At 38.4% G+C, this 12,188-nt stretch overlaps 1 protein-coding gene across 1 annotated transcript; it reads left to right on the top strand.

The window, feature by feature from the left end:
* Nucleotides 1-587: 587 nt before the first annotated feature.
* Nucleotides 588-10,892, top strand: LOC110105943. Its single transcript, XM_020835642.2, has 5 exons — nt 588-1,021; nt 2,327-2,415; nt 2,566-4,581; nt 9,804-9,987; nt 10,075-10,892. Exons 1-5 carry the CDS (start codon nt 934-936, stop codon nt 10,695-10,697), a joined length of 3,000 nt encoding a protein of 999 aa, XP_020691301.1. The 5' UTR covers nt 588-933; the 3' UTR covers nt 10,698-10,892.
* Nucleotides 10,893-12,188: the final 1,296 nt, after the last annotated feature.

Raw genomic sequence — 12,188 nt, 5'->3', positions numbered from 1 at the left:
TTTCGGATTTTCGGGTCAACCCGAACCCGACCCATTTTTTTAAACAGGTCAAAAAATTGAACCCGAACCCAGATTTTTTCGGGTCGGGTTTGAGTCATGTTTCGGTTCGTGTCAATTTTTGACACCTCTAGTTGGGATTAGTGGGAGGAATTACTTGCCATCAACCACTGCGCCACACACTCACCCCAACAAATAAATTCATATCTTACAAAGTATAAGTCAAAATTAAATATTTTTATTAAAATCATATTTCAATATATACTTTAAACTATTTTATTTAAAATAAACAAATGATTTTTTTGGGTAAATTGAAAATAAACAAATGAAATCAAAATTAAAAATAAATCCGGAAATTGACAAAAGATCCCGACCTCCGCAACACGACGCGACCAACTCCCCTGCCGGATGGCGTGCACCCGCAGCAAAACCGACCCCACCCGCGTTTTCCGTGACTGGGCCCCACTCGCTCTCTCCCACTTGTCTTTTCTTCTCGCCTCGGCTTCCTCCAGTAAATATTTACCCTCCCTCTCTACCCTATTTTACTAAACTACCCCGTCGCGTGCGGTATAATCCTCCCGAGTCCCGACCCGAGAAAAGGGTCTCTCAGTCCTCACTTCGCCATTTCGAATTCAAAAACCTTCTGCCTCGCAGCTTAACTCCACGCCGAGGCAAGAGAGAGAAAGGAAAGGAAAGAACCGAGAGAGAGAGCGAATGTGTGCCGTTTGCTTCTCACGTCTGCTTGCAACGCCCTCATTTAATGCATCTGCCTACTATTGATCGATCTCCCTTTCATTTCCTTCTCTGGATCTTTCTCCATTTTTACCTTCTCCACGCCGGACTCTTTCTTCTCTGCTAAAGTGCAATTCTCTTCTCTTCGAGCTTCGCGTGGGGGCGAGCTCTGGATAGAGTATTCGGGCTTTGCGCTGGAGAGAGATGCACCTATCGCGGAGTAGAGAGAAGCATCGCAGGGCTTCTGTTGCGAGGCCCGATTCGCCGTCTGCCGGCAGTACTCTTGCCGAAGGTTTGTCTCATGTTGTTTCCTTTCCTTTTTGGCTTCTGTGGGGAATTGATTCTTGGGCCAGAATGATGGAATGTAGGGTTTTCGTTGGTTCTTCATATAATTTGGAGCTCGTGATGCCTAGTTATGAATTTAAAATTTTACGGTGCGTTATATCAGACGTATATCTGGGATTCTCAGCTTTTCTTGAGTGAGAGGTTTAGCTAGGATTTTGTTTTTTAATTTATTCCTATTTCCTGCCATACTGACAAAATTTGGTGTAGGAAAGTTAAATAAATATGAGATTTGGTTAATTATGCTCAATATTGCTCACATGATGTGAAGAAAACATTCCTTCGCGCTTCAAACACTTTTTTTTATTATTATTTTTAATTTTTACCAAAGAGCAGCTATAGCGTGACATGTGCTTTGTTTCTGTCGCTCTTGAACTCTTCTGGTCGCGCGGTTGTTCATTTTCGTTACGGGTTTCTGTACTTAACTTTTCTTGAGTTTGTTCTGCTCTTATTAAGCTCGTGTATAGCTTAGTACTCTATTAAAGTCGATTTGGGTTTTTCTTTTCTTGCCATTTTCTAAGGATCAATAAGATTAGGATAATTCTGTACCCATATGAAGTTTGCATTGATGAATCATCCAATTCTCATCTGCTTTCATCAATTATATTTAAGACTTCCGCCAAGTTGATGGAAGTACTTTTACAGTCGCAATTTATTTTGTTCGATTAAAGAGCACGGTCATGTTATGCGGGAATTTCAAGTAGTTTAATTTCCTTTTTTTGCTATTTGAGTTGAAATTTATTTTGGTAGATGGGATTAGTTTGGGATATTGTTAACTCGAAATTCCTTGGCTTTCATCATGTATGGTAATTTGATTAGTCCTTTTGTTTGAGAAAGCCAACATAGTCTGATGTGAATTTGTCTAAGACATATTAACTGCTAATGATGCTGATAAGCTTTTGCTATGAACACTCCCAAAAATGTTCTTGTTGTTTTTTTCTTCGAAGTTTCAGAAATTAATTTGCTATAGAAGCAGTGCACATTTTTCTATCTAAGGCTTTGTTTGGGACGGCTTTTTTACTGCTATTTAAAATGGAGTTTTATTACAAAAATAAAAAATTTTGTACTAAAACTCCATTTTAGAAAGCAATAAAAAAGCCGTCCCAAACGAAGCCTAAGTTTCCAATGAGCTCTTTAGACTAATAATCAGAAATTAAGCACGTAAATGACATCAAAAAACTAATTTTCCATTACTCATGGTTGGTTCTGAAGAAGTTTCAGGAGTTTTTGTATGAAATAATTTGCTTTATTTCAGCAAATGCTCATTCCAAGAGCCGGATCAAGTTGTTGAGGACAGAATATGATTCGAATTGTGAATGTGGCTCACCTGAAGAGACAAATTCAGTAAGTTTACCTACTGGGTTTTTTTTTTCTGCCATCTTTTTAAAACCATTTTATTTATACTTCCACTCTTTTTTTTTTTCAAAATAAAAAGCATGTTGTGCTATCTACAAAGCAGCTAATATTGATTTTCTTCTTTTTTTTTGGTACCAGATAACCCTTGAGTTCAAGAGGAATTATTCTAAGAAGGCCAATGGAATGCCAATTAAAGCATTGATAGATGAAGAGATGTCAAGGAAAAAGCACATAAAGAGGTCATCACCAAGTTTGATTGCCCGGCTTATGGGCCTTGATGCACTGCCTTCCCCTGGGACTGTAAAGCCATTGAAAGAAGTGAGAAGCTCTTCAAAGAATGCGCTGTCCAATGACTTTCAAGAAAAGATCACCACTCATGACTGTTCACTTCAGTCGAGCTATGACGAGCAGCAAGAGTTTAAAGATGTCTATGAGGTTGTGCAAGTGCCAAAGGTTGAGAAGCAGAAAGATCGGACAGTTAAGAAAGGAACAGCTAGCTTGAGACAGCGTGAAATTGATAAGGTGTTCATAGGACATCACTTCATTGACGCAACTAGCCTTTCAACTGGTGGAATACCTCAGAGATCTAAAGAGCTGGTTGATTCAGAGGAGGACCTAGATCTCAATAGGGACATTTACTTGCCATTTCTTAAAGAACCTTCAAAGCATCAACACAACTTGACTAGCTCTCCATCCCCTCCACATGCTTTCCACCCATTAATTCTAATGGCATCTAAAGATAGTCCAACTGCAAGCTGTCAGTCATCTTTTGGATCAGAAAAGAATGTTGATAGGAGTATTAATTTACAAAAAGATGATTCACAATCTTTTAGGAAACTTGCAGCTAACAGCAACAGTCACCCATCAAGGGAGCATATGTGCTCTCTGCTGAAAAAGTTGTCAGAATCTACACATTCTGATAAAGATGAATATTGTGCCCAGCCTACTCAGATTGTCATTCTTAAGCCGAGTCTTGATAAAGCTCGGAAGGCAGAAAGAATTATCCCATCAGCAAATTCATTGAATAATCTTCAGTATAATCTTGCTCATAATTTAAAATTTCCTGTCCATGATATTACGGAGTTTTCTGATGAGGAAAGAGCTCGGAGAAAATTGCATCACACTACAGAAATTATGGGGCGCAAGATAAAGGGATCGAGAGAAATTTCTAAAGAGGTTACCAAACAAATGAGTACTTCAGCTTCTAAAAGAAAGAAAGTTTCGGTTCCAAATTTAAATGACTATGAAAAAGATGGAGGTTCATGTACTACATCAAGCATCATGACTGGGAACAACTCTCAGTCTTCTCTCTTGACTTCTAATCTCTATGCGTCTAGTAACAATTCCAATTATTCATCATCTTTTCTAACCGAGTCATCAGTCACTAAGGAGGCTAGAAAACGCCTCTCAGAAAGGTGGAAGTTGACCAACCACTTTCAGGAAATGGGCTTCTCAAACAGAGCATCAAGTACTTTGGCTGAGATGTTAGCTTTGTCTGACAATGAAACATCTAAGATGACCTTAGATACATTAGCTGTCAAGAAAGCCCCAGAAAGAAAATTGGTTAGACAAGATTTTCCTGAACTTAAAAATCATCCTTTGGGAATCAGCAGTAAGGATGGTTGGAAAGATAATTTCTCTAGGAGGCTACCAAGGTCCAATTCTCTTCCAGCTTCATCTTTAATTTGTGAAAATTCTCAATGGAACTCCAGAAACCGGTCAGGCAAAAGTGTCAATAGAATTATGCACAAAAAGGTAGAAGGTACGAGCAACTGGGTGTCTCTCGATGATGAATTCATTAGGCACAAAAATAAGTCACGCAGAAACGGTAAATATGTCAGTAACAAAGACAAGCATCATTCAGATGGGGAAGAAAATACATTAATTGAACGGGAGATTCATGTGAGTTCAGAAAAACTCAAAAATAATAATGATTTGAGACACGCTTCTGAAAAACATACAGCTTTTGAGCTTCCTGATGATTCTACCGGTGAAACAAGGGATATGGCTGACAATTTGTCAGTTTCTCGAAGTAACACGGACAACTCTTCTTTAACAGATCGAGAAGATGGGTTTGAGAAGCTTCAGGACCTCACTAATGTAGAAAAGAATGTGAAATTGTCAGAGTGTGATAAACATGGGCTTGCACTGAAGGTAAGCTTTTAGTTTTTTTTAGGGGTTTCTGATCGTCTGGTTTGAATTTTACTAAAACTCAGCGGAAAAATACCTTCTAACTGCATTCATAATTTTTTAAGCCATAACAATAATCCATGAGAGTTATTTTCCCTCGCTGTTTCATTAATAGCAGTTTATTTCTTACACGTGTTTTCTTATCATCATCATCACTATGATCATTATGATTATCATCATTGTTATGGAGTTCTTTAATCTCCTCCATTCATAGTGGTAATCGAAAATTAAGTGTTGTTTGGTTTGTTAATTTTCAGATTCTAGCCTACCAGTATGAGCATGTTTCTTGCAGCAAACCTGTTTCGAATGCTTCATTCTTGAATGTTTAGAGCCCCATTTGGAGATTGTTGATTTATGTTTGATGATCTTTCTTATAATTCCATTCTTGTCCACCTATTGTTCTGACTTAGGCACAAATTTCTATGTGAACATGCTTTGATTGGAAGGTGCTTTAAATAAAATTAAATGCTTAGTTTTAAAAAAATGATTTTTAAAACTTGAAGCACCTGTTTTTTTCTCCAATTTTACAATCATATTTTCTTTTACTGTGATATGGTGCTAGCGGCATGTTGAAGAGTGTAACCATAAAAAATAAAATTGGGGTACTTCCCCTTTGCTCAAAATCAATTTCAACCCACATGAGATAGTTACATTTATAAGTGATGATCAACACTAGTATATCGTAAATAATTTATTTTCTTATCATCCAATGTGAAACTAAACTAATAGCGGCACATGCCTCAACAGCCTTCCCCTCTCACACCGAATTCTCCTCATAATCCACATTTTTCCGGACAAGTTGGAAACCACCACCACCACCAAAACAATAACAACAATCCTTTATCCCACTACGGGGGAAAACCATTTGACAAATTAACTTGACTAAAAGATGCCAAAAATGCTAAAAAATGTCCCTGTGCTATAGCTGCAACTGTTACTTTTGTGGTGTCACTCAAGTTGCACCACCAAGGGATGCCCAACTACTTGAACCATGCATCAATCAATTGGACCCACAAAATCTTGGCTTTGATACCATTTTTCAGAGGGTTGACCAAAGCGTGAACAAGTTGTGACTAGTACACAAATGACCAAAACCCATTTTCAATTTAAACTTTAAGCTGGTGACTGAATACCGCACTACTACATTTACAATAATATATTGTGATATTAAACTCAGTATTCTCACGTTCCAAGTTCCAATGGGGCATTAATTATTTTCATTATCCAACAAAAAGAAATGATGACATAAAATTGATACAATTGTAAAAATGTTGTCCTATTCTTTCTTTCAATGTGTAAATCTAGAAATACAACTATAAAAAAATATGCTTTATGCTATTTTTGAGCAGGAAATTGGTTTCTCTAATGCTAATTATATATATATATATATATATATATATATATATAAATAATTATATATATATATATATATATATATATATATATAAACTAAGTGTATGTGGAACCTAGAGGTGACGCTTGGTGCATACTATATAGCTGCCGTGTGATATAATTTTGAATTGAATTTAGGTAATTTTGAAAGCCAATTATATGCCATACATATCATTATTTTAAAATTTGAATATTAAGTATGATATGTTAAGAATAGAATGGAGGAGTTTTTGAGCTTTCTTGAGCTCATCTTGCAAGAGAGGGAGATGGAGAGGGAGGAGAGAGAGGTGGTGAAATCTTGGGAGTTTGAAGAAGGCGAACCCTTCTTGTTCTCCTTTATCTAGTTCTTCTTCTTCGAGAAAGACAATCGCAAGGGATTGTCAGTTGGAATCAAGTTTTATGCTGTAAGCTATTTTGTTCGGGTTGTTTGAGTCGGGTGTGAGAGCAAGAAAGTGCTAGATCTTTGTTAATGGTTGTTTTGGGCTTGTGGAAGAGAGAAGATGTGGGAGTTGAAATCTTGGGATTTCTATGTGTGTGAATAAGATGAACCCTTGTTCTCATCTAGCTTGTTCATCATCTCTGAGAAAGATAATAGATCGTGATTGTCGGTTGGAAGCCTGTTGGTACCGTAAGATCTTGTTCCTTAGATGAATGCTAGAAGTGCAGTTGCTTTTTCTCCTTGTAGATTAGGATGTTTTATTTGTTGATACCTATTTCTGTTCTTGATTTTGGGGATACGTCCCTTGGTTCACCCGATTTATTGTTTTTTGTTGCTCCTGATTTAAAGATCTAGTTAGATTTTGAGTGATGCACATGTGGTTCTTTTATTGTAAATCTGGACTAAAGTGAAGATTGTGAAGTGTTGGTCTAATTTTAGTTAGATTATTCCTGCATGTTATCACAATTTTTTAAAACTCTATAAATAGATGCATTATGTGATGTAAAGATTTGGGAAAAATTTAATAAAGCTTTAGGTAGTTTTCCTCTAAATTTTCATCTCTCTCTTCTCTTCTCTCTCTTGGGTTTTAAGAAAATTTAGGAGGATCTTTGAGAGCTCATCTTGAACTCTTCTTGCAAGAGAGAGAGGGAGAGAGAAGAGAGCGAGACAGAAATTTGGAGGAGGAAAGCTACCTAAAGCTTTATTAAATTTTCTCAAATATTTACATCGCATAACGCCTCTATTTATAGAGCTTTACAATGTTGTAGTAACATATAGGAATAATCTAACTAAAATTGGATCAACACCTCACAATCTCCACCTTGGTCTAGATTTATAATCAAAGAACCACAAGTGCATTTCTTAATATCTAACTAGATCTTTAAATCAGGAGTAGCAGGAAATAATAAATTGGGTGAATCAGGGGATGTAACCCCAAAACCGAGAGTAGCAACATGTATTAACAAAAAAAAATCTCCTAATATACAAGGAGAAAAATACATGCACTTCCAGCATTCAGCTAAGGAACAAGATCTTACGGTACCAACAGGCTTCCAACCGACAATCACAATATATTATTTTTCTTAGAGATGAAGAACAAGCTAGAGGAGAACAAGAAAGGTTCACCTTCTTCACACACACTGAATCCCAAGATTTCACCTCTCCATATTTTCTTTCTTCCACAAGCTCAAAGAAACTGTTAATAAAGATCTAGCCCTTTCTTGCTCTCATTCCCAACTCAAAGAACTTGAATGAAAGAGCTTACAGCCTAAAACTTGCTTCCAACTAACAATCCCTTGCGATTGTCTTTCTCGAAGAAGAAGAACTAGATAAAGGAGAACAAGAAGGGCTCACCTTCTTCACACACACAGAAATCTCAAGATTTTACCACCTCTTTTCCTCCTCACTCAAGAAGCCAAGACGGCACAAGCCCTAAACCTTCCCCTTTGAATGACTCCTACTCTCAAAAAACCTAAACACAGGAAATCCCTTAATCCGATATCTGCTTTGGTTTTTCTTTCTTGATCCATTATCCAACACACCAACAACCAAAATATCCTGAAGCACCACCTCTAGTCGTGTGAACAACCATGTTTCAAAGTTATGTTCTCATCTCCCTTCCTTAAACCTGACCAAACCTGCATGCAAGGTTCTCCGTGCCTGTTCTAGCGCACATCACCGGCCTGACTAGCAAAACCCATCATCCTGCACTTGCCCTTCACTCCCTGCACATGAGTACTGCCCATCTGCGACTAACCTTTCGAGCATCACCTCCCTCTTGGCTGTACCTTGCTTTCCCGAGTCAAAGCCCACGCCCGAACCAGCCTTCAGCCCGTCGTCGCCTGCATTTCGCATGGTTAACTTTCAAATTTACCCAGCTCCACCTCAAACAATTGAACGGATCTTTAGTAAAGAATAAGAAATATTTTGAATCTTTGGCCTGTCTTGATCACCTACTCCCAATCTGTCTAGATTCACTCAGACATCTCTGGCATTTCTTGACCGACGTTTCCATACAAGCCTCTCAATCGAGGCAGTTGTACGAATCGCAAGAACCGCACCCGACCTGTGCCTTTCGACAGTCTGCAACCTGAATTCCACACGTGAACTGTACAGGCACCTTACTACATAGCTACATCTCGCGAGGTCTCCTTGCGCTCGATTCGGGCGGCCCGACTTCGGTTCCCTCTGTCTGACTCTCGTTACCGAGCAGCACGCACACCAGCCCGAGCCCTGCGTCGTCCTTGCCATGCGCGGTCAACTCGCCCGGCTCGATCTGCCCTTGGAGGATCTACGCTGTTAGAGATCATCCTTCTGCAACAATTCCTAACTGAATAGACCCCTATTGCCGGTCTTCCACACACAAGCGACCTGTCCAATTGATCTCTTCACGCAAGCAAGGCCGCATGCCACACCTCATGCACGACACAAGGCCTGATCCCATCCAATCTGTTCCGCGTGCAGCTCATGTCTGGTTTCTTCGGGTGCGTCAATGTTTGTGACTCCTCTCTTTCTTGTACAAGAACTTTCTACTTCCTCCCTCGATCGTCTCAACGAGGCTCTGATATCAAATGTTAAGAAATTTTAGGAGGATCTTTGAGAGCTCTTCTTGAGCTCTTCTTGCAAGAGAGAGAGACAGAAATTTGGAGGAAAACTACCTAAGATTTTATTAAATTTTTTCCAAATCTTTACATCACATAATACCTCTATTTATAGAGTTTTACAATATTGTGGTAACATTCAGAAATAATCTAACTAAAATTGGACCAAAACTCAATATCTTTGAAAACAGAAATAGGGTTCGGAGTCCTTACCACGAGATCTTCACTTTTCCCAACAGCAGCGTCGGACGAAAAGCGCTCCGCGGCCTCCAAAATCAGTAAGGGAACGAGGTCTCACAACCTCATAATATAAAATCAATTAATATTTAACAATCACATCATGCATTCCATTGTTTTTAGTTTGAGTTGAAATTGAAGACTGTATTTATTTTATTTTTTATATATAATGTCTGTGTTTGATTGTAATTAAATTTATTTATATTTAACTTAAACTTTATTTGATCATTTTTAATCATTTTAACATGTTTTTGGGGCCTTACAATAGGATTAACAATTTTTGTTCATTTTTATCATCCCTTATAATTCATGGGTACTGTCTAGTTGATGAATATTGAGTATTCTTTAAGGCCTTGGTTTCATACTTCCATATCTAGCTAATTATTCCAAAGTTTTGGCTCCTTCAAGTTTCTGATTAATTAATGTTTCATTTAATACTATATTGCAATGTTCGGGTAAATTATGATTAGCTTTGAAATCCATTTCTTGATCATTATTCATCTTTTATGTGCACTTAGGAGCCATTAATCAACCATGTTGGAGATGAACTTCCTGCTTCTCACTGCAATAAATCCGGATCAATTTGTCCTGGAAGTGACAAGGAGGCTGATCAACCAAGTCCAGTTTCAGTTTTGGAGGCCCCATTTGAAGAAGAGGAATTTAGTACTGGTTGCTTTGAAAAGATCAGTGCAGATCTTCAGGGTAAATGATAGTAACTAGTCCCCTTTGTTCACTTTTCTATCGACTGAAATGGGCACCAAATTGTTCTATAACTATTTTATTTTGCAGACCTCAGGATGCAGCTTCAGCAACTCAAGCAAGAGTCAGCAAACAATTACACAGAAGATTTGGAAGTAATGATCTCCAGTGATGAAGATGCAGCAGCAGAGCCCTTCCCTGAGTATGCAGGCATAATTCAATCATTTAGAGACGAAGAGGAGAGAGATTACTCGTACGTACTTGACATCCTCATTGATGGTGACATTCTTAAAGCTGAACTAGATGGGCTCTTTAGTGCATGTCACTCACCTGAATGTCCAGTCAGCCCAAACTTGTTTGACAAGCTGGAAAAGAAATACATTTCGCTTGATTCGTGGTCCAGGTCAGATCGAAAACTATTATTCGATCTCACGAATTCTATATTAGCCGATATAATCGAACCGAAGGCTCGGTGGCAATTAAAAATGGTTCATGATGGCCTTGTTGAGGAAGTATGGCAGGGAGTGGTTAAGAAAATGAAAGAAGTAGAAATCAGTTCAGTAGAAAATCAAACTGAGCTTAGATGGGCAGATATAGGAGATGATCAGGAGCTTCTTGGAAGACAACTGGAGAATATGCTACAGGAGGACCTTCTGGATGAGCTTCTTATTGAACTTACAACCTATATTGAGGGTGTAAAGAGCTCTTTATGAAGTTTTAAGTTCGTCTTCATCAGCAACTTACTATCTTTTATCATAGCTGATATGAACCAGCGATTCATGCATACAGAAATGAGAAAATATTATATACGTCTAACTGTAGTGCTGCCTGTAACTATGGTACTTGCTATTTGTGAAAGCTTTTGGTAATGGTAATGAAAAGAAGCTATGCTGTTAAAAGAAGCATTATTTGTCTTGTGTCAGGCCTGTGCTGTTTGGAAGTAAAAGCTGGCTGGTTAGTTATTTCTACATTGATCAAGTTGCTACAAATATTGATAATTATAAAAAAAAAGGTTATTTTATTGTCAGTGAAAATTTCTGTCATGAGGCTCTCGATATATAGTGAGTGTTAGTTCTTTTAAGCTTGCAAGCTTCTCCGTATGGCTGAAGATTCAAAATATCATTCTTGTGTCTAAAGAGCAAATTCTTATAGCTTCCATAAATTGGAAAAATAGACTCATACCACCTGTCAAATATCAACTTAAATGTTGTCAATTTAGTGTCCCAATGCTTTAATATATGATATTTGATATATCATAAAAAAAATTAACTTGATCGGGCAAGAATCTCGAGGCAAAATCAAGTTGGAAACTTCCGAAATCAAATCTAGGACCAACTGAATTCTAATTTCAGTTAACTTATAGTCAAACTGAACGACTCAAAAATAGGAACCCAACAACACCAAATTCTGACTCAATCCGAGATAAAATGGGTCCAAATCAAAGACCCGAAGTGCATTTAGAAAGTTAAAACCAAAATTTGGATTATCAAACGATTTCTAAACATGACATGATTATAGTTGAATCGAGTGGCTCGACGGGACTAATCCAACAAGCCCAAGATCGTTGAAATCTGACATCATTTAGGCATTCAAATGCCTAGTAAACAGTGCATGATCAAGGGGATCAATATTGGCCGTTCATTCAAACCACTCATAACTTACCATTAATCTATCTTATATTTACCGATCATGCCTCTCTAAGAAAACTATAAATAGATTCCTCATTCCTTATGAAAGGGAGACTGAAGCAAGGGAGAAAGAGAGGAGGAAGGAAGAGAAATCTGATATTTTTCTTGCCACCAAGCTCCTCCTTTATCACCGCCCGAACTTTCACCGGACAACTATCCATCGCTAGACTTCCGCCGGACCATCGCCCGTCCTTGAACTACCATCACACTTCTGCCCGACGTCGAGATTCTGTCCATTGTCAGACTTTTGCCCGTCGTCGTCAGACTTCTGTTTGGCAACCGACTAACGCCAGACTTCTGTCAGCTCGCCAACTAACACTGGACTTCCACCCTGCTTCCAATTATTGTTGGACTTACACTCAGCTACGAACTGATGCTGGACTTCTGCCCATCCACCAGCCGTCACCAGATTACGACCATTCTGACCTCTGTTGCCCGTGGACTATAGTCCTTCTTACCTCTGTTGCCCACCGACTACGGTCCTTCTAACCCCCATCGTTAGACAACAGTCTTGAA

The sequence above is a fragment of the Dendrobium catenatum genome, unplaced genomic scaffold (assembly GCF_001605985.2).
Source record: "Dendrobium catenatum unplaced genomic scaffold, ASM160598v2 fragScaff_scaffold_754, whole genome shotgun sequence".
NCBI classification, from domain to species: domain Eukaryota; kingdom Viridiplantae; phylum Streptophyta; class Magnoliopsida; order Asparagales; family Orchidaceae; genus Dendrobium; species Dendrobium catenatum.
This window is presented reverse-complemented; position numbering and strand designations above follow the sequence as displayed.

Bases quoted from the DNA above. Each gene is read 5' to 3' on its own strand.
- LOC110105943 (XM_020835642.2), top strand. From the start codon at position 934: ATGCACCTATCGCGGAGTAGAGAGAAGCATCGCAGGGCTTCTGTTGCG. The intron at 4,582-9,803 runs GTAAGCTTTTAG...ATGTGCACTTAG, and splicing joins AACATGGGCTTGCACTGAAG to GAGCCATTAATCAACCATGT. The intron at 9,988-10,074 runs GTAAATGATAGT...TTTATTTTGCAG, and splicing joins GATCAGTGCAGATCTTCAGG to ACCTCAGGATGCAGCTTCAG.